This window comes from Podarcis erhardii, assembly GCF_964252035.2.
Source record: "Podarcis erhardii genome assembly, chromosome: 1".
NCBI classification, from domain to species: Eukaryota; Metazoa; Chordata; class Lepidosauria; order Squamata; family Lacertidae; genus Podarcis; species Podarcis erhardii.
In genome coordinates this window covers 77,306,999-77,324,856 of record NC_138497.1, presented here as the reverse complement: position 1 = coordinate 77,324,856, position 17,858 = coordinate 77,306,999, and the positions used below count along the sequence as shown (strand labels likewise).

General features: G+C 40.3%; 1 protein-coding gene and 1 long non-coding RNA gene across 9 annotated transcripts in view; one reads left to right on the top strand and one right to left on the bottom strand.

The window, feature by feature from the left end:
• Window positions 1–6,222: 6,222 nt before the first annotated feature.
• Window positions 6,223–7,685, bottom strand: LOC309337868. Its single transcript, XR_014154556.1, has 3 exons — window positions 7,550–7,685; window positions 6,962–7,127; window positions 6,223–6,432 (listed from the first exon to the last, which is right to left on the bottom strand). It is a non-coding gene; the product is annotated as an uncharacterized lncRNA (long non-coding RNA).
• A 336-nt stretch (window positions 7,686–8,021) lies between these two features.
• Window positions 8,022–17,858, top strand: part of LOC309337813 (mucin-5B-like) — a 44,998-nt gene continuing 35,161 nt past the window's right edge. For 5 of the 8 annotated variants that reach the window (XM_081854690.1, XM_081854689.1, XM_081854688.1 and 2 more), the window contains exons 1-12: window positions 8,022–8,132; window positions 8,392–8,506; window positions 9,205–9,292; window positions 9,971–10,107; window positions 10,560–10,785; window positions 12,743–12,868; window positions 13,147–13,264; window positions 13,979–14,117; window positions 15,101–15,202; window positions 15,738–15,807; window positions 15,929–16,066; window positions 17,633–17,797. In XM_081854690.1, coding sequence (XP_081710816.1) covers window positions 8,032–8,132; window positions 8,392–8,506; window positions 9,205–9,292; window positions 9,971–10,107; window positions 10,560–10,785; window positions 12,743–12,868; window positions 13,147–13,264; window positions 13,979–14,117; window positions 15,101–15,202; window positions 15,738–15,807; window positions 15,929–16,066; window positions 17,633–17,797 — 1,525 coding nt within the window. In that variant the 5' untranslated portion in view covers window positions 8,022–8,031. Of the gene's footprint in view, window positions 8,183–8,391; window positions 8,520–9,204; window positions 9,293–9,970; window positions 10,108–10,559; window positions 10,786–12,742; window positions 12,869–13,146; window positions 13,265–13,978; window positions 14,118–15,100; window positions 15,203–15,737; window positions 15,808–15,928; window positions 16,067–17,632; window positions 17,798–17,858 lie in introns of all 8 variants that reach the window. The other 3 variants (XM_081854693.1, XM_081854692.1, XM_081854694.1) reach the window with 3 other exon arrangements.

Here is a 17,858-nt window from a genome sequence, read left to right as displayed (position 1 = left end):
GTATTTTTTCAATATTGTCTGCAAAATTCAATTATCTAGAAGTATACAAAATAAAATTAAAATCTGAGATGCTCATAGCATGGTGCAACAATGAATAAGTTGTCAGTGTCAGCAGCCATCCAAGAAAACACTTTAAATTAACTCATTTCAAATTCACTTGTGGAGACACAGTATGACAGCAGAGAAAATAATTAGCCATTTGCAACTTATGAGCCGTGAATGTGATAATCACATATCATAGGTAGTAGGTGCAGTCTACTCATGCCCCAAAGCTTTCTAATAAATGGATCAGACACAAGACAAAGGTTTCAACTAGCAAAATATCATTTAAAAGCATGGCATATAGCCAATATTTCTTAGATTTAACAAGCATTACATGTTAACCCTGGATTTCTACTTTGAAAGCCATTTAGATTTGTAACATTAAACTACCTACCCCAAGGTGATGTGGCCTATTTATGACATCAGAGCTGTTAACCCAATGAAAGGCAAAGGGGAGATTCTCATGCAGAGGGCCTATTAATCAGCTTACAATGGTCCACTTAAGACTTCACAGAACACACTCACACACACTTACAGAATATTGAGCAATGGCAGCAAGAGAGCTCTGGTATAACGAGAGGTCATTGGAGATCTGGGAGGGGATTAAAAAAGCAGAAGTTGAGGGAAGTGCTAGTTTGTGACACGAGTTGCTGGAATTTGTGTGTGACAGACTCGTGGGGAACCACTGAACTGCAGGCGGCAATGTTCTCATTGAAGAACCTTCCTGTACTGAACTGACTCATCCAGGTTGACTAATGAATCCTTATCAGAGGAAAGGTGTATAAAGGGCTTCCTGTTCAAACTGAGCCTTGCTTAAGGAGCATGTTTCTGTATCATTGGTTATCGTTTTGTCATGACTTCTGGTTTTCTCCTAGTTCCCACCACCTAGTTTGTCCTTCAGTCCTGACTACTATCCTGTGTCCAGTGACTTTAAGTTCACAGTTCCTGGGTCACTTCAGACTACTGTCATGGCACAGCCCTCTGGAGGGAGGTCTAATGACACAACCAATGGATTTTCAACACAGTACTTCTATATATGTCATCAGATGAAGCTATTCTTGTGGCATGTTCTAGGTTGCAATCAGCAGGCTATAGAATAAAGACTTGTGCTGCAACAACACTGATAAAATCCATATGAGAAACCATGACCCCACTGTGGATATTATTGCGGCATGCTTTAAAGCTGTTATTGCTGTGCTTGGAGAGCTGTGTTTCCTTTCCTTATGTATGTATCAAAAGTTAACCAACAGCCACAGACGACTTGTAACAGAAGCAGTACCTTCATAACTCCTAATGTTTTTTAGGTGTGGTGAATCAGCTCCAATTTACCGCCTTCATGAGGTAAATCATACAGTTAATTTTTAAGCTGTGCAGTAACCGAAACCAAACACTGCTCTGTGGCAAATGATCCATGAAAAATGTTGTTCCAAAGACCATAGCTCTGTGACAAATGGGATTTATACCTTAACTGGTTTGTAGACCAGAGGTGAAAAGTCATAAATTTTGACATGTCAGTCTACAGGGCAAAGACATTTATGAAACATCCTTGGTAATAGTTCTCTGTCATAGTGTCTATTCAGATACCCCTCCCCACCTTCTCACTATATAGAAAGGTCCGGTGACTTCTGTTTCAGTGTATCTGAAGAAGTGTGCATGCACACGAAAGCTCATACCTAGAACTAACTCAGTTGGTCTTTAAGGTGCTACTGGAAGGAATTTTTTTATTTTGTTTTGACCATGGCAGACCAACACGGCTACCTATCTGTATTCAGATGCTGTTGACTATAGGAAACTCCAGTGATGGTGATAATTACTGCAATTCCTAAACTGAAAAGCACAGTAATTATATGTAAATGATGCAGGCTCTTGCATGTAGGCGTCAAGCACTGCACAAACATTTGGAGATAGCCCATGCATGTATAAGTCCAGATAAGCTTTGCTCGATCTGTTGTCCTAAAAGCAAAAGGAAAAAGCTGTTATCAAGGGTGTGCTATGATCAACTCCCGCCCGGAAACTGATCAACTCCCATCCGGAAACCAATGTCCCCACTGTGGAAGGACGTGTGGATCCAGAATTGGCCTCCACAGTCACTTACAGACTCATTGTTAAAACCGTATTTATGGAAGACAATCTTACTCGGCTACGAGTGATCTCCAAAGAAGAAGAAGATGATCAAGCAATACTGATATTAGGAGGCTTCATAAACATGAGGGGGCTGTGGGCTCCACTGGCTAGCCCCAGCACCACTGGCTATGTGCTTGCTGGATGTGTAAAGAGGCCCCAAGAGGTTGCTGAGGGAATGAAGCTTGTGGACTGAGAACAGTTCACAACCCCTGGTGTCGGGCCATATTTTGATTATTAAGGTTTAGGACTCTTCCACTTCTGGTCAGGTGCCAAGAAATCCTTTCCAGCTGGGTAAAAAGGAGTTTGCCAACTGTCAAATGCTCTGTGGACTGCCCCGGTCCTTTAGGCCTGGATCACCTAAGGTGTGCATTGAAGCAATTTACCACAGTCACAGTATGTTGGATCAAAAGGCTCACTATTTTTAGTCTGGAAGGAGAAAAGCGTCAAAGGCCAAGGAGATAGCTTAAAAGTAACTTGCTGGCCACATTCCTCTCCTACCAGAGAAGCAAGAGAAGCGAAACAAATGGAAGAGAGAAAAGTCCTTTCATGACCATGGGAACTTCCTTCTCACAGAGTAAAAATACTGAATGACTTGACCCAGGAAACTGGGAGCATGCACTAATACCTAAAGGCAGATTTCATGAGATTCCAGGCCCACAGGAACCCACCCCACTGAGATGGGGAACCTGGGGAGCCTTTCGTAGAGATCAAGACTCTGTTTTACCCAGCAGGGAACTGCTTCCTGGCACCTGCCTAGAGTTCCAAGCTTGAATAAACCTGAGATTCAAAGATTAAATTTGAGATTATAGAATCCAGGAACCAAATGCCTTTTGTCATTTTATATCTGAGAGGGGGGGAAATGGTTTTCTTTCAGTCCTCATGAATTAGCAAGGAGGAAATCTTACGGCTCCACTTTTTTAATGCCAAAATAATTGTACCATATAAATGTGTCTCTAAACCCAAGAAAGAAATCCTGTCCTGGCAGATATTTTTCAGCTTACCGCCTTGTATAGGATAATGGGAATGAAGAAGGGAGTACAGTTATGGATTTTGTTCTTACTCTGCAGTTGCTGCCAGGGCAAAACTTTGGTGCAGATAGGTAAGAAAAGTCTACTACTAATTATATTCCATTGTTTTATGTCTGATCTGATCTTCATGTAAACAAAGGAAATAACTATGGACATAATCTAACAACCCAGTGTGGTGTAGTGGTTAAGAGTGGTGGACTCGTAATCTGGTGAACCGGATTCGCTTCCCTGCTCCTCCACATGCAGCTGCTGGGTGACCTTGGGCTAGTCACACTTCTCTGAAGTCTCTCAGCCCCAGTCACCTCAAAGTGTGTTTGTTGTGGGGGAGGAGGGGAAAGGAGATTGTGAGCCGCTTTGAGACTCCTTAGGCTAGAGATAAAGCGGGGTATCAAATCCAAATCCATAAGTTTAGGCAAATTCAATTAATTTCAGTTAGAAAAATTAAGCACTTGTTTATCCCTCTTTTATATTAGTGGATGTAAAAGTGCTCAGCTATTGTTCAGTTATACCCTTAAGGCCATATTCAACTAACCTGCTGCACTAGTGGAAGCCGGCACAGTAACTCCTAATAGTTCAATGAGGCTTCCCCCTTATCTCCCCCGTGTGGCAACATGCCTTACCCTAATCTGTTATGGAATTTGAGAGAACCCCCAGAACAACACAAAGAGGGGGCAGGGAGAGGGGAGATAATTCTGTCTGGCAAACAGAAGTGGTTGCATTGACAGGGATATCATATTAGGGTGATGTTGAATTCCACCCTGTGTTTCTAGTTGCATAGAGTACACATATAGAGGTAAAACACTAAGCAATACACAGGCACCCTGCCTTTTGTCCTTGAGTGTCTCTTCACTAGCTATCCTATGAGTACTGAGAAGAGACTTGGTTTAGATATTTTATACGGCAAGATATTGTAGCCGTTTTATTTTTATGGTGTGTTTTTTTAGAAAACAATGTCACATATTTAGTAAAATAAATGTAAATATTGAGAATGGAATGCTGTAAGTGGAAACATGATTGGTTCAATACGCCATAATTGCCTTTCTACAGTTCTCTGTCTTCACAGGTGACTTGGCAAACAATGGAAAAAAAGACTTGAGTTTTCAGGGATCAGTTCTTTCATGTACTGCCTTTTTCCTGTTCTTTACCAATATTTTCAGATTTGTATATTTGAAAACAATCTCTTTTTGAAGTTTATTTATTTATTTAGAATTGAACTGAATAGTCTCTACTTTTGATTTTGAGTCCAAACAAGAAATAGTATATATATAATTTTTATTAGTTTTTTTTAACATATCATTTTCAACAGTAATTAAACATACTTTTACATCTTATTCAGATTTTTGACTTCCATCAATCCTGTCCGAAAATTTTCCAATCCAATCTCTCAGTATGCATTTCTTATCTTCCCTATTACATTTCAAACTCATAACCAATATCTCTATCTTTTTCTACATTGTAACACTTTGTATATTTCTCCTTACAAAACTTCTTGTAGTCCTACTAGCGTAATTTGTTGATTACAGTTGCTCTTCAAATAATTCATATACTTCTTCCAATCTTCTGTAAATCTCTGGTCCCGCAGGTTTCAAATCCCTCCTTTCATTTTGTCTAATTCTGCATAGTCCATTAACTTCGTCTGCCATTCTTATTTTGTCGGAATTTCTTCTTGTTTCTATTTCTGGGCTAACAATACTCTTGCTGCAGTTGTTGCATATAAAAACAATTTAACATCTTGCCTATTAATGCCCTGACCTATAATACCAAGTAAAAATGCTTCTGGATTTTTTTTAAAAAATGTATATTTCAACATCTTTTTCATCTCATTATATATATATATATATATATATATATATATATATATATATATGCAGGTTTTGGTGTCCTCGGGTGTCTTCCCGTGTAAAAGTTGGGGTGTCTAGGCGACGTTTCGACGAGGTCTCACTCGTCATCTTCAGGCTGGTGCTTTCGGCTTCTTGTTAGCCGAAAGCACCAGCCTGAAGATGACGAGTGAGACCTCGTCGAAACGTCGCCTAGACACCCCAACTTTTACACGGGAAGACACCCGAGGACACCAAAACCTGCATTCCTGTACCCGTGAAAATCTACGAAAGCATATATATATATATATATATATATATATATATATATATATATATGTTCTTTACTTTTTTTACATTCCCACCACATATAATAAAATGTTCCTTATTTTTCTTTACATTTCCAACATTTTTTATTATTTGTCTTATACATTTTAGCTAATTTCACTGGTGTAATATATCATCTATACATCATTTTCATCGTATTCTCTTTCAAAGCATTACAGGCTGTATAAATAATAGAAATAGTGATTGACTGGCTCCCCACCCCCTCACCCCGCTATAACCCTGCACATACTTTCCTGACAATAAGGTGTATGGAACTCAATTAGGCTTTCTTCTGAGTAGATATTAATCACATTGATCCTGTTTGGCACAATAGTTTTCCCTGGCTGTGTCTTCTTTCTCCAGTCCGCATGAGTCACATGGAGAGATTTCACACAATATGGGAGCATGGAATGAGTGATATCACAATGCTAACTCATCAATCAGATTTGGCTGCATGACCAGAACTGGGGCCAAACTGAATGTGAGAGCTAATGTGAGCAATCTAAACAAACAAACAATTATTATTATCACCACCACCATCATCATACCATAGTGGCTAAGTAATGAGAGGCTTCATTTATTTCTATTTTGAAAGGACCTTGAGTCAAAAGAATTTAGCTTTTATTGGATGTTGTATTTTTCAGATTTATATTGTTAGGTTGTGAGATGCTTTGCAAAGGCCTTGTCCTTGAAAAGTGGGATATAAGATCTAGATCAATAGATTATAGTGATGAGATGATAGTAATGATTTAGACCACCTTTCACCAAATAGTCCCAGACTTTTTGACTATATCAAAATTATAAACAAAATATAATGTTATTAATTATATCACATGGAATGGCCAGTTGAAAAAAAGGAAGACTAATATATTCATGAAAAATAGTTAGCTTTAGGTCAGTTTTATTTAATACTGACTTAAAATTAGAAGTCAATGTTGGGCTGATATATCTATAAACTCAGTGTTGGCAACAAACTTTATATATATTACACAAAGTGCTTAAAAAAGTACAGAGCCATTGTCATTTATCTGTCACAATTCCTGGGACCCCTGTTTCTATGAAGACTCCCAGGCACTTCAGCATAGCTTAGAATTCTGTGTTATGGGGAGAAAATAAATCTTTAACAAAACCTTCCAAATTCCAATGTATTTCATAATACTGCAAAGTTCACTGAACATGAAAGAAGTGATGTGAACTGCGATAGCCTTCTTTCTTGGTATTTCCTACAAGTGTCACATCAGTATGTTACAAGGCCATGTCCTCTGTCCTCTCTGTGCCCCACACCCCACTGCTGCTTGCTAGGTTGACAAATAAGACCGTAACCCAAAAGCAGTCCGTCTATTCAAATATGAAAAATGCACTGAAAGCATGCCCATTGGCTGTGTTGGGCAGCCTAATACTTAAGAATTTGGGTCTAATCGAGAGAAGGCTAGGCTTATTTAAGTCTCATTGAAATCAATGGGACTAGATCACCCAACTGCAACCAAGTGCCACTGAAAACAAATTATTATTGACCCAGGGGCAGCCCATCCCATTTCGCTGCCTGAGGCTAAATGGGGAAGGTGGTGCCCTGCATGCATGCCACCCACCCCCTCTTGACGCCCCTGCTAAAGCCTCACTTACCAGGGTTGTGCAGCTTCTGAGGAGATCTTACAAGAGCCCCACAAGATTGCTCTGTGAATCTAATGACCCAGCTCAGCCAGGAAGAGTGATGTTCAAAAGCATGATGGACACATACGTTGAAGATCTGTGTTGTTCATTTCACCCTCTCCCTCAAAAAGTTCAGACTCTGTTTAATTAATTAAATTTATTGGTCATTTTTTTAACCTAAGTAACTCTAAGCAACATACAGTAAAAACAAGCAACCAGATACATTAAAACCAGGATAAAAGAAAACAAATAAAAATCTAAAGACAGCTCTGTTTTTTTGTTTTTACACTACTGTAGATTAAAACATCCCACCTACTCACAGAGGTTATGGATAATTAAAAGTCATGATGAAAAAGGAATGTTTCCCCCTCATACCTAAAGATATGTAACTATGGTGCCAGGCCATATAAGTGAATGTTTGCAGGGCATTTTATCATTGCCACCATCCTTATTTTCTCTGCAGTTCAGCGTCCTGCTGTCACCACAAGTGAATGTTCTACTTGGGGTAATTTCCACTTTCAGACATTTGACCGTGCCAAATTTGACTTCACTGGAACTTGCCGTTATGTTTTTGCTTCACACTGCAAAGACAGTCATCAGGACTTCAGTATCCAGATAATGAGGAGCATCAAGAAGGGGACTGTCATCTATTTCACGGCCACTATAGATGGAGTGCTTCTGGAGGTCAAAGAATCAGGCACCACAGTAGATGGGAAGATGTGAGTTGGCTCGACATCTGTTGACAGTCTTCTGTTTTCTCATGAATGCTCTTGTGTACCAGGAACAGTGTTTTCTTGGGTCTGGAATCAGAGAGCCAATGCTGAGAAATGTCATACAGTGGTGGCCCCAGATTAGGGTGATTTCCTACACTCAGGACCAACACCAGGAGCTCTCATGCTTCTTCAGGTAGCAATCATTAACATGAGCTCACAATGGCTGGTCTCTGACATGCAGCAGCCCGGCAGGCAGCATCAGCATGAGGTCACAAGTGCCACTCTGTGTCCTTCAGCCAAGCAGCATCAGTATGGTACATATGGGTGCATATGGAGGCATATTGGCATATTGGTATGGTGCATATCAAGACATATTGGTCCATCTCTCACCGAAAAGACAGAAACAACAACAACAACAACAATGATAATATGTGAGCGCTCTCTCTCTCTCTCACACGAGCAGGACCTGGCCAAAGCAGAAGTATGTGAGCACAGCCAACCTCTGCTTCCCATCATTCCCATCCGTCCTTTTGGTTGTCTGAGGGGTTGTCTGAGTGGGGAGAGATCAAAGCTGAGAAATGCCCATTGAGCTTAATTAATAGGTTGGGTTGGGGATATCTTTAATCATGAGACAACTAGGATGCTTGTTCATTTGTTTTGTTTAGTTTTCTTTTTTTCCCTTTCTTTTAGGATTCTTCTGCCCTTCAGTCTGAAGAGTGTCCTAGTAGAAGATACTTATCCTTATTTCCTAATTACCTCCAAACTAGGCCTGACTCTCAAGTGGAATTGGGGTGACACTCTCCTAGTATGAAGCTCCAGTTAGTTGGATTTGTTTTAGTGAATTTTAATACATGTAAAATGTGTTGAGTAGCCACAGTCTTCGCATACTGCCTTCTTCTAGTGATATAATGAACAAAGGGGATACACATAAAGCTAATTTCTTTATATAAATAATCATTTTGTGAGCCCTGGAATTATGTTTGGAGTAAGACAATCGCACAGCTCCTTTCTGGTTCTACTGTTGAGAATGTCAGGAAGATGGCAGAGTTTTAGTTGGTATCTCTGACTTTATCACTAGCTTAGGAAGCCACACAACCCAACACCAGCTTGTGTGCTTAAAAAATGATTAATTATGGCCTAATTGTGGCACAGTCATTTATTTCCCCCTTGCTTTGTTTAAAAATAAATAAGAGGGGTATTTAATTCCTTGTTCAGAAAGAGAATTCAATGGAGTAAATACTAGCCTCTGTGTGGTAATACCACTGCAGCAATTGTGCTCAGTTTCCAGCGGGGAAGCCATCATGGTGTCCTCCAGATGTTGTAGACTACATCTCCCTTCACCCCTGACCATTGTCCATGCTGGCTGAGGTTGATGGGAGATATAGTTCTATCTGGAGGGCAGCTCAAGCTGAGACCTCATGACAGTACTATGTGTTATAGTTATAAAGGTGTCTGTATATATGTGTGTTTAAAATGTTTGTCTTTTTGCCTATTTTTTCTTAGCTGGATTTAGAAGATACTTACAAAGGGAAAACATGTGGTTTGTGTGGGAACTATGACGGCAATGACAAAAATGATTTATTCCTGCAGGGTAGGATTTTTTAAATATATATAACTGGCTATTATTATTAATAATAATAATAATAGAAACCATCACATTTGTATCCTAACCATTTTCAAAAGATCTCAGGAATTGTGCCTGGATTTGTGGAAATATTTCCCCATTTTACCCTCAAGACAACAGAGATCATGCTTGGCCCCAGCAGTGAGCTATATAGCTGAGTGGAGATTTGAGCCAAAAATTCAAAAATCCTAACCCACCACACAATCTCCTGAACATACATTTGGGGTACAATCTAATCACTGTCCTTGGTAAGGTAGCCTAGGGTGAAATATTGATTGAATCTGGGCTGATATCTGAACTAAACAAAGGAGGATGTGAATTTGTCACTCAGATCTCTTATTTCACATGTAATAAGGTATTCCTCTTGGCATTCTAAACAATACCTTCTATGTACAGGCTGACTGGAAGATAAATGCCTGCTTCCTTATTTCTCTTTATGCAGAGCAATTGTACACACTGTGAGTACAGATGCACTATTTGTTTGTTTCTTCATTTGTAAAATAAATTAAACTATAACGGTACAAACTATATGCTTTAAATCATGAATGGGTGATTGCTGGGTTCAAAACTGAAAGTAAGGCTGTAATCCTGAACCCGTACATTGACCCTGCACAGTAAAATCCTATTACTGGTGGGATTTTACAGGCTATCCACTATTCCCATGGCAGTTTGGAAACCTTCAGAAAGTAGATGATCCAACAGAGAAGTGTTCCAATGTAATGGGAGACAAAAGAGAGCAGCAAGACAACTCTCAACAGCAAGATAAATGCAAAAATAGATACGTAAGTTGCACTGTTCATGGTATGTGGACCCTGCCCTGCTTTCCATTTGATCCCTCTAAGGCCTGCAGCTCCTCACTGCAAATGTTTCCCTATTCACTTTAGTGGAGGTAATTGCGCCACCCATGCATAAAGCTTTATACATGGAACTTTCCCCTCTTCAATGAAGATAACAGAGGTGACAGTGTTCTCAGTAGCAGATACACATACTTTGATGAGGGAGCCAGAACCTCACATGTTAAGTATCAAAGCAACCCCACAGAAGTCAGTAAATTTATGGTACTCATAGAATCATAGAATCATAGAATCATAGAGTTGGAAGAGACCACAAGGGCCATCGAGTCCAACCCCCTGCCAAGCAGGAAACACCATCAGAGCACTCCTGACATATGGTTGTTGTACATGTAAGATCTCCAATCTCCCCCTCTCTCCCCACCACTTTCTCTCTTTAACAGAAATCTAAGTGCAAGGAAGCCCTATCCCACTTTGGGAATTGTAAGAGGGTGGTTGCTATCGATGATTATATAGCCGTCTGTATTCAAGATATGTGCAGCTGTTCTGAGAAATCTTCTCATTCTGACCTGGTTGCCAGCTGTGTATGCAGCACTCTCAGTCAGTACTCCCGGGACTGTGTCCGCGAAGGTGGAGACCCTGGAAAATGGCGATCCAAGGAACTCTGTTGTAAGTAAAGAAAGATTGACCTTTAATTTATTTAATAGTGCGTGTGTGCGCGCACACACACACACACACACACTGAAACAACATGTTAAAATTGCACGTCTGAGTAGACTTGCCTAAATAAAAAATGGATTTATCAGGTGCTGAAAAAAATGCGGTAATGTGGTGGCCTAATATCAATGGGCAGAGAGTTCCAGAGTATAGTTGCTGCCACACTGAAAGATGGATTCGTGTAGAACGAAGATTATGTGGCACTTGTAAAAGTGCAAGTTTCACAATCAAAGTGGTAAGGTGGATGAATATTATGCAATGTGATTCCTTACATAGACTTGTCCCAAGCAGATATGGGTTCATTATACTAATAGGAACAGCTTAAATTCAATAATGTCCAAACTCTGTCAGCTTAACAACAAATAGGTTATCAGAAGGAGTTCCTAATAACCGGTCTCTCTTTCCCAAGCAGGCAGAAGCAGTATGAAGTCACAATGGTTAGTCTTTCTTCATGAAGTAGGCAACATCAGCATGAGGTCACAATGGCCCTTTTCTCCTCTTCAGGCATTTTTCATTATCACAGGAACTAAAGTGCAGGACTAGCATATCCAGGGTGATCCTATGATATCCTGCTAGCTGAGGCTAAGGACCAGATTCTGCTGCACCCCACATGCCATGTACAAAAGTGGACTGGACTAGGAGCTGGATCATACTTCAGCGTAGGCAACAGGATAGTATCCTCTGGTGCATCTGACAGCAGTAGGCTAGTTGAAGGGGTGTAAAAGACCTGTGGCATACACAGCACAGCTGGTCAACAGAGAGGACTGGCCAGGGGGCTCAGGGAGTGTGATACTGCTGCTGCCTGAGGAGATTGGTAGGGCTGTCCCTGGGCATAATATTCAAGAATGGCAACCTAGATATTGAGTGCAATTCTAGATATTTAGTGCACTCGGAAGTAAGTAGTCAGTGGAGCTTTGGTGGATAGGTTTTCAGCTTTATATTGCCATCCTTTTAATGCAACATTAACTTCAACCCCCCCCCCCCGAAATGGCAGCCATCTGGTGTTGCTGTCCAAAAGCGTGACTAATTCATGGGCTCTCATGCAGATAATACCCATCTGAAGATAGGGATGGAAGGTTTTGTTGATTTTGGTTCTCTTGGTTTTTCATTTTTCCAATCTTAAATTCAGCTCTCTGCTTTTCTGAAACATATTTGATGTTTTCCTTAAAAAACAAACAAACCAATTATCATGAAAATTCACCAGCATTCGGGTGCGGTTTTCACATTTTTGCATGCAGTTTTAACTACTGTACACATTTTTGCTGGCATTTTTTTCATGATATGCATTTTAATGTTATCTTTCACTAATTTATTCATTTTTATCCATGCTTTCCCCTAATTCATGCGTTTTTGCTTGGTTGAAGAGCTGAATTGCAAAAACTGGACAACTGTGAATTTCAAAGAATGGCTGTGTTTTGTTTTCCGTGTTGTTTTGGAAAGTTCAAATTTGCTAAATTCAGCTTTTAATGCAAACTGAATTCAGTTTCTCCCTACAGCACATACATTGATCCTCCCCAACATTTGGAGTGGAAAGGAACACGTACAAGTTCCCCTTCTGCCAGTATCCTGCACTAGTACTTTCCCCAGTTGTTTTCTACTTTGGAACCAGAGTTTCTGCACTTTATATCAGAACCTCTAATTAACTATAAAGTGAATGGGGTCTGCTTATTACAAATCAGCTGTGGTTTGTGCCTGTTGATTCAAGGCTCAGGGAAAGACTTTGGTATGCTTTGGAATCTTGTAAAAATGGTACAACCTCAAAGCATTTTCAATAAATGACATCTAACCTAAGTTCGTCATAAGAATGGAAAGAATGACTGGAACTGGAAGTATGCTATTTATTTTTAAAAGCATATTATTAATTTGAAAACTGTCAATAACATTATTTTTACTTTGCTTGGGTTTGTAGTCCTGAAATGTCCAAACAACCTGGAATATGCAGAATGTGGAAACCCCTGTACTGACACCTGCTTCAACCCAGAAAGGAGCAAAATTTGTAAAGCCCCATGTACTGATGGATGCTTTTGTCCTAAAGGTAGAAAACTGACCTGATCTATTATCCATAATTTGCACGGCATTTTAACTGAGCAAAGTAGTATTCCAAACTTTCCTTGTGCATCCTGTCAACACTCCTATGAAACAGCTCACTGAATATGCCCATTTTACGGAGTGTGGACCAATAACATTGCTTGTTTTGTTTTTCATCATATTATTAAGTGATGTCTGCTAACAAGTGCAAGAACTTTCACATAATATTATGTGTAGCATTTATTTTTCCCCTTCTAAGCATAACTGAGCACTGTGTTTGAACAGGAAGCATTCTCGATGACATCAAGGGCAAAAATTGCATCCCAATTGGCAGCTGCCCCTGCACCTTTCAAGGCAAGGTCCATGCAGCTGGAGACACCTACGCCACCCCCTGCCAAAACTGGTACTGTTAAAGGCTTGCTAATAATGATGTGTCAGCTTGAGGGAGAACTGGTTGTTCTATGCTAAAATCTAAGTCTGCTGCTGGAGGAGATTCTCTTTCAGAAGTTAAGAACCAAAACTTTGAAATACAACAAATCTATGCCCATTGCATCTAAAATGTGTTCCGCCCCCCTGCATTTACTGGGGTGAAAAACTGAAAACCCCCAGAAACGTTCTCAGTAAAAAAGTCATCTTAGAAAGTTCAGCTCAACTCCAGCTGATTGTGGAGAGAGCAGAAAGAATTACATGGCAGCAAAGCATCTTCTTGACCAAAGTCTGTTTTGGGGGCTTAATCCAGTCCCTGTGGCAGTTTATTTCCTGGGGTAAAATCCTAAACAACAACTCAACAACTTCAAACCTAAAAAAAGGTTAACAACCTTGGTCGGCCCTTTGGTCGGCCCTCACGGCCCTTCACTTCATCAAATCTGGTTCTCTTTGAAAAAAGTTTGGACACCGCTGGTTGACCAAACAGCAATCCCTACTTTCCACTCCTGGCCCATATTCCATGCTGTTTCAGTCAGCATTGGAGAGGAAAAAAGCTGCTGTGCTTTAAAGTGCTTTGAGCTGAGAAGCTGACTACATAATATATAGCTTCAACTTCTTGATTCTGGAAAATGTCACATGTGTTTTCTGCACTATTGTTACTGAGGATTAAGCTACTCTTTTGGTCTTGTAGTACTTGCATGAGTGGAAAATGGTCCTGCACATCACGGACTTGTTCTGGAAACTGTAAAATAGAAGGTGGATTCCACATAACAACATTTGATAAGAAGCAATTCGTTTTTCATGGCAACTGCAACTATGTCTTAGCTAAGGTAGGGGTTTATTTAAAATTGTTTGAGGCCTTCTAGGAGCAGCAAATAGACACCAACAGTAGTGCACTGAGGTTGCATAACATACCTCAAATTAAGCATCTCGTTAAATGCTTTGTTCCAGGAGACTAATAAACTGTATTGTATGAGGAAAATGTGATTTCTCCGCACCTGAATCACAAACTTGAGAAAAATACACAGATTGTGCAGAACTCCTGAGTGACAAGGACAAATTTGGGGGGGGTTTTGGGGGGGAGGTCTTAAGTGCAGCTCTGTACATCACATGGCAAACATGTCATGTACCGGTATATGAACAATGAAATTACACTATGTTTTTCCTGCAGCAAAACAAAAATATGTGTTGATGTCATGTGTGTGTCACATGTGGATTTAATGACCATGTGTCTGTGGATCATAGTTAAGCAAACAAACAAACAAACCAGATGTGTTCACAGCATGCACTATGCAATGCATATGTCATCCAGCTTTGCTACTGATGATGGAAACAGCAATCATGCATGCCACATGAAATATGGATTTGCAGCTGGGGCAAAAAATCTTGTCTAAACCATTTTGTGAAATAAGTCTGAAGTGTTTTCACCATCTGCAGAATAAGGCCCACTAAATTCATCAGGACTTAGGCAGTACTCAATATTATGTCATACATATATGCTGAAAGTTACACCTGTGTCTTATCTGTCTAAATTGAGAGCATTGGAAGGTTCTACATCTGAGAAAATATGTAGGAAAAATTTTAGCTTTTCCCATTTTGTCTGTCTTGCAAGTAGGTGTGTGCAAAACTTTTCCGTGTTACTATAACACCACTGACTCCATGTTAGGCAGGGGTAAAAGAGGCCATATAGACAGTGTTCAGCATCCACTGCCCATCTCCTCTACAAGAGATTTGCAATGTGTCAGATGAACATACACCCTGGTTGCTGGCCACATCCCCTGCATTAATGGTGTATTTCCCTCTTCATTTTCAGGACACAGATGGTTCCTTTGTGGTCATTGGAGAGATTGTTCAATGTGGTGTTTCCAACACTATGACTTGTCTGAAGAATGCTTTAATCACTTTAGGAGCCCTTGTAAGTTGCTAGAGTTACAGTATGTCTAGAAGTGCTGCCACCACCTGTCAGAAATGCAGAACAATCTGAACTCAAGAAAGACACTAGATTAAATTATACTGGGATAATTACCCTATTCTACACTCTGTTCAGGAGTGGGGCTACTGCTGGCTGAGTTGGTCTGAGCCCAGCAGAAGGAAAATGAGCCTTTAAAACAAAGTTTGACATACGCCACCCTTTCTGTAGGAGTAACTTCCACTGGATTTGTCAGTCATATCACCAAGCTGAATAGAGTTTGGAATAGGCCTAAGTATCCCCTTGTGCCATCCTGCCCCTGTCAGTTTCCTGGAATACCCCTTTTTGGGAACTTATCCTGGTCTCGACTCAGCACCAGATGAGCTGGGGTGGAGACTTACACCAACATATCTTTGACTGAATCAGTTTAGCCAAAGACTCGCCTATTTCAAACTCCACCTCTGACAGATACTGGATTTGGATTGCTCCCTAAGTGTTTTATCAGTGTTCATGCATTTCTTTATTTTTCCTTTCTTTGCAGAGTATAAGAGTCTGTTCCACTGGAGATGTCTATGTCAATAATGCCATTGCGGTATTGCCTGTAACTAAAGGTCAGCATTCAGTTTCACTCCAAATTTCCAATGAAAGCTATGTATCTGTAAGGTAGTTGCTCCTACATGGATATAGTTTTTAGCTGAAGGCAAGTTCTGGTTTTTTTTTTTTTTTTATTAGATGGTGTCACACTCTTCAGACCATCTACATTCTATGTCAACATCCTGACTCCTTCACGGGTACAAATTCAAGTACAACTGAAACCCATTATGCAGATCTTCATAACAGTAGACGAAACGTATCAAAACCATACTTCTGGTATAGTATTTCCCCATGCATGAACTCCTACTGTCTTTTAGTAGATTGTAAAAAGTACCTTGAGATGCTTTGATTTCATGAAATATTCGCAAACTTTCTCAAGGATAAACTGACATCACAAATGTCTAGAGCAGGGATGGGGAAGCTGGAGTTTTTCTCAACTGTCACCAGCCCTGACATTTGCTCTGGCTGACTAGGGATGATGAGAGCTGGAGTTCAACAACATCTGGAAGCCAAGCAGGTCACCCACCTCTGGATAAAGCTACTTAAAGCAATCTTTTATTCAAAAGAAATTTAGTTCTATCTTGATATGTTTGTCTCATATTGGAATGTTTGGAATAATTGATATCAAGAATCTACATCTTGCCAATGATATTTTCCTTAGTTTCCATGCTTCTGTCTGACACGTCCTGTTCTCCTGTTCTCTGGAGAGCATATGAAGCTTGGAAAGCCAAGTGTTATCAAGGAACTGGGGAGACAAAGTTGTTGGGAATTCCATTCCACCTTTTGCTGCAGATATGTGGATTGTTACATGTTCCATGTCTGCTTACATTCCAACACAGATTGCTGGTGTGAGCGGAACTTCCGCTCTGTATTGCTTTTGTTTTTAGTCTCTCTGAGAAGACGGCAAGGAGAGAAGCCATGTTTTCTTTGTCTTGATTTATGTAGAAGAAATGCGTAGTTTAGTATCGTGTCCACGCCTCAAGCCTCATCTGTTGTGCAGTTTACACTGCTGAGTAATGTGTGCTCAGGCCTGCTCTGCAGCTTGAGTCGCAGACGCACATTGGGGAGGATGGTCGATGGATCCCAACAAAAGTGTCTCTGGGGACAAAACATCCCAAGCATGTTGCTTCCATTGGACTCTGTCAGGTGTGATGCTGCTGAAATGAGTTAAGTAGGTTGGCCAATGCCCCTTCCCTTGTTTGCCCATGTATCTGAATCGTCATTGATGAGACTATGGAGGAAAGGGATGCAGTTGCCATCTCCAACATTGCTACTACCACCCTCAGGTGATAGGTAGATGCAGGATTGGGGGGCAACAGGCTCTCTGAAACGAGAGAGAGAGAGAGAGAGAGAGAGAGAGAGAGAGAGAGAGAGAGGGGGAACCAATGAACACATATGTGTGCTGTGTTTAGTTTCCTATTGTGTTCTTACTATTGCATTGTAAAATGCAGTCTTACAATGACTGATTAAGTGCACTCAGTTAGGATTACCTGTACTTTATTCTGGGATTGACTCATCATACCACCACCATCAGTTCTAGTATAGTCTAGTACAGTATGAGGCCTGCTTCTAACTATAGTTAAAATAATGGGAACCTGGCTTTCATAAAGATCCTTACATATCGTTACATTTATGCATTTTGATCTACATCCCATTCATGAATCGGTATCATTAGACTTTCGGAGCCTAAATCTACTTTTCACCCATTTGTCTGTCCTTTCTTTACCCACAAACGAGGCTCTCTTTCTGCTCTGTAGCAGGGTCCTGAATTTGTTTTGTTAGATAGGCTGTTTCAAAGACTTTGTCTGGATTTTTGTCTTGTACCTTCCCATACCTACCTAGGCCTTTGTGGAAATTTCAACAATGATCAGGCTGATGATTTTCAAACCATCAGTGGGATTGTAGAAGACTCTGCTTCAGTGTTTGGAAACTCATGGAAAACTATGGCCAGCTGTGCTGATGTTCAAGACAGCTTTGAGGATCCCTGTCAGAAAAGTGTTGATAAAGGTATTATATTTTCTCCTCATTTCATGCTTTCCCTAAATGCAGCACTTTGTTTTCCACCAAA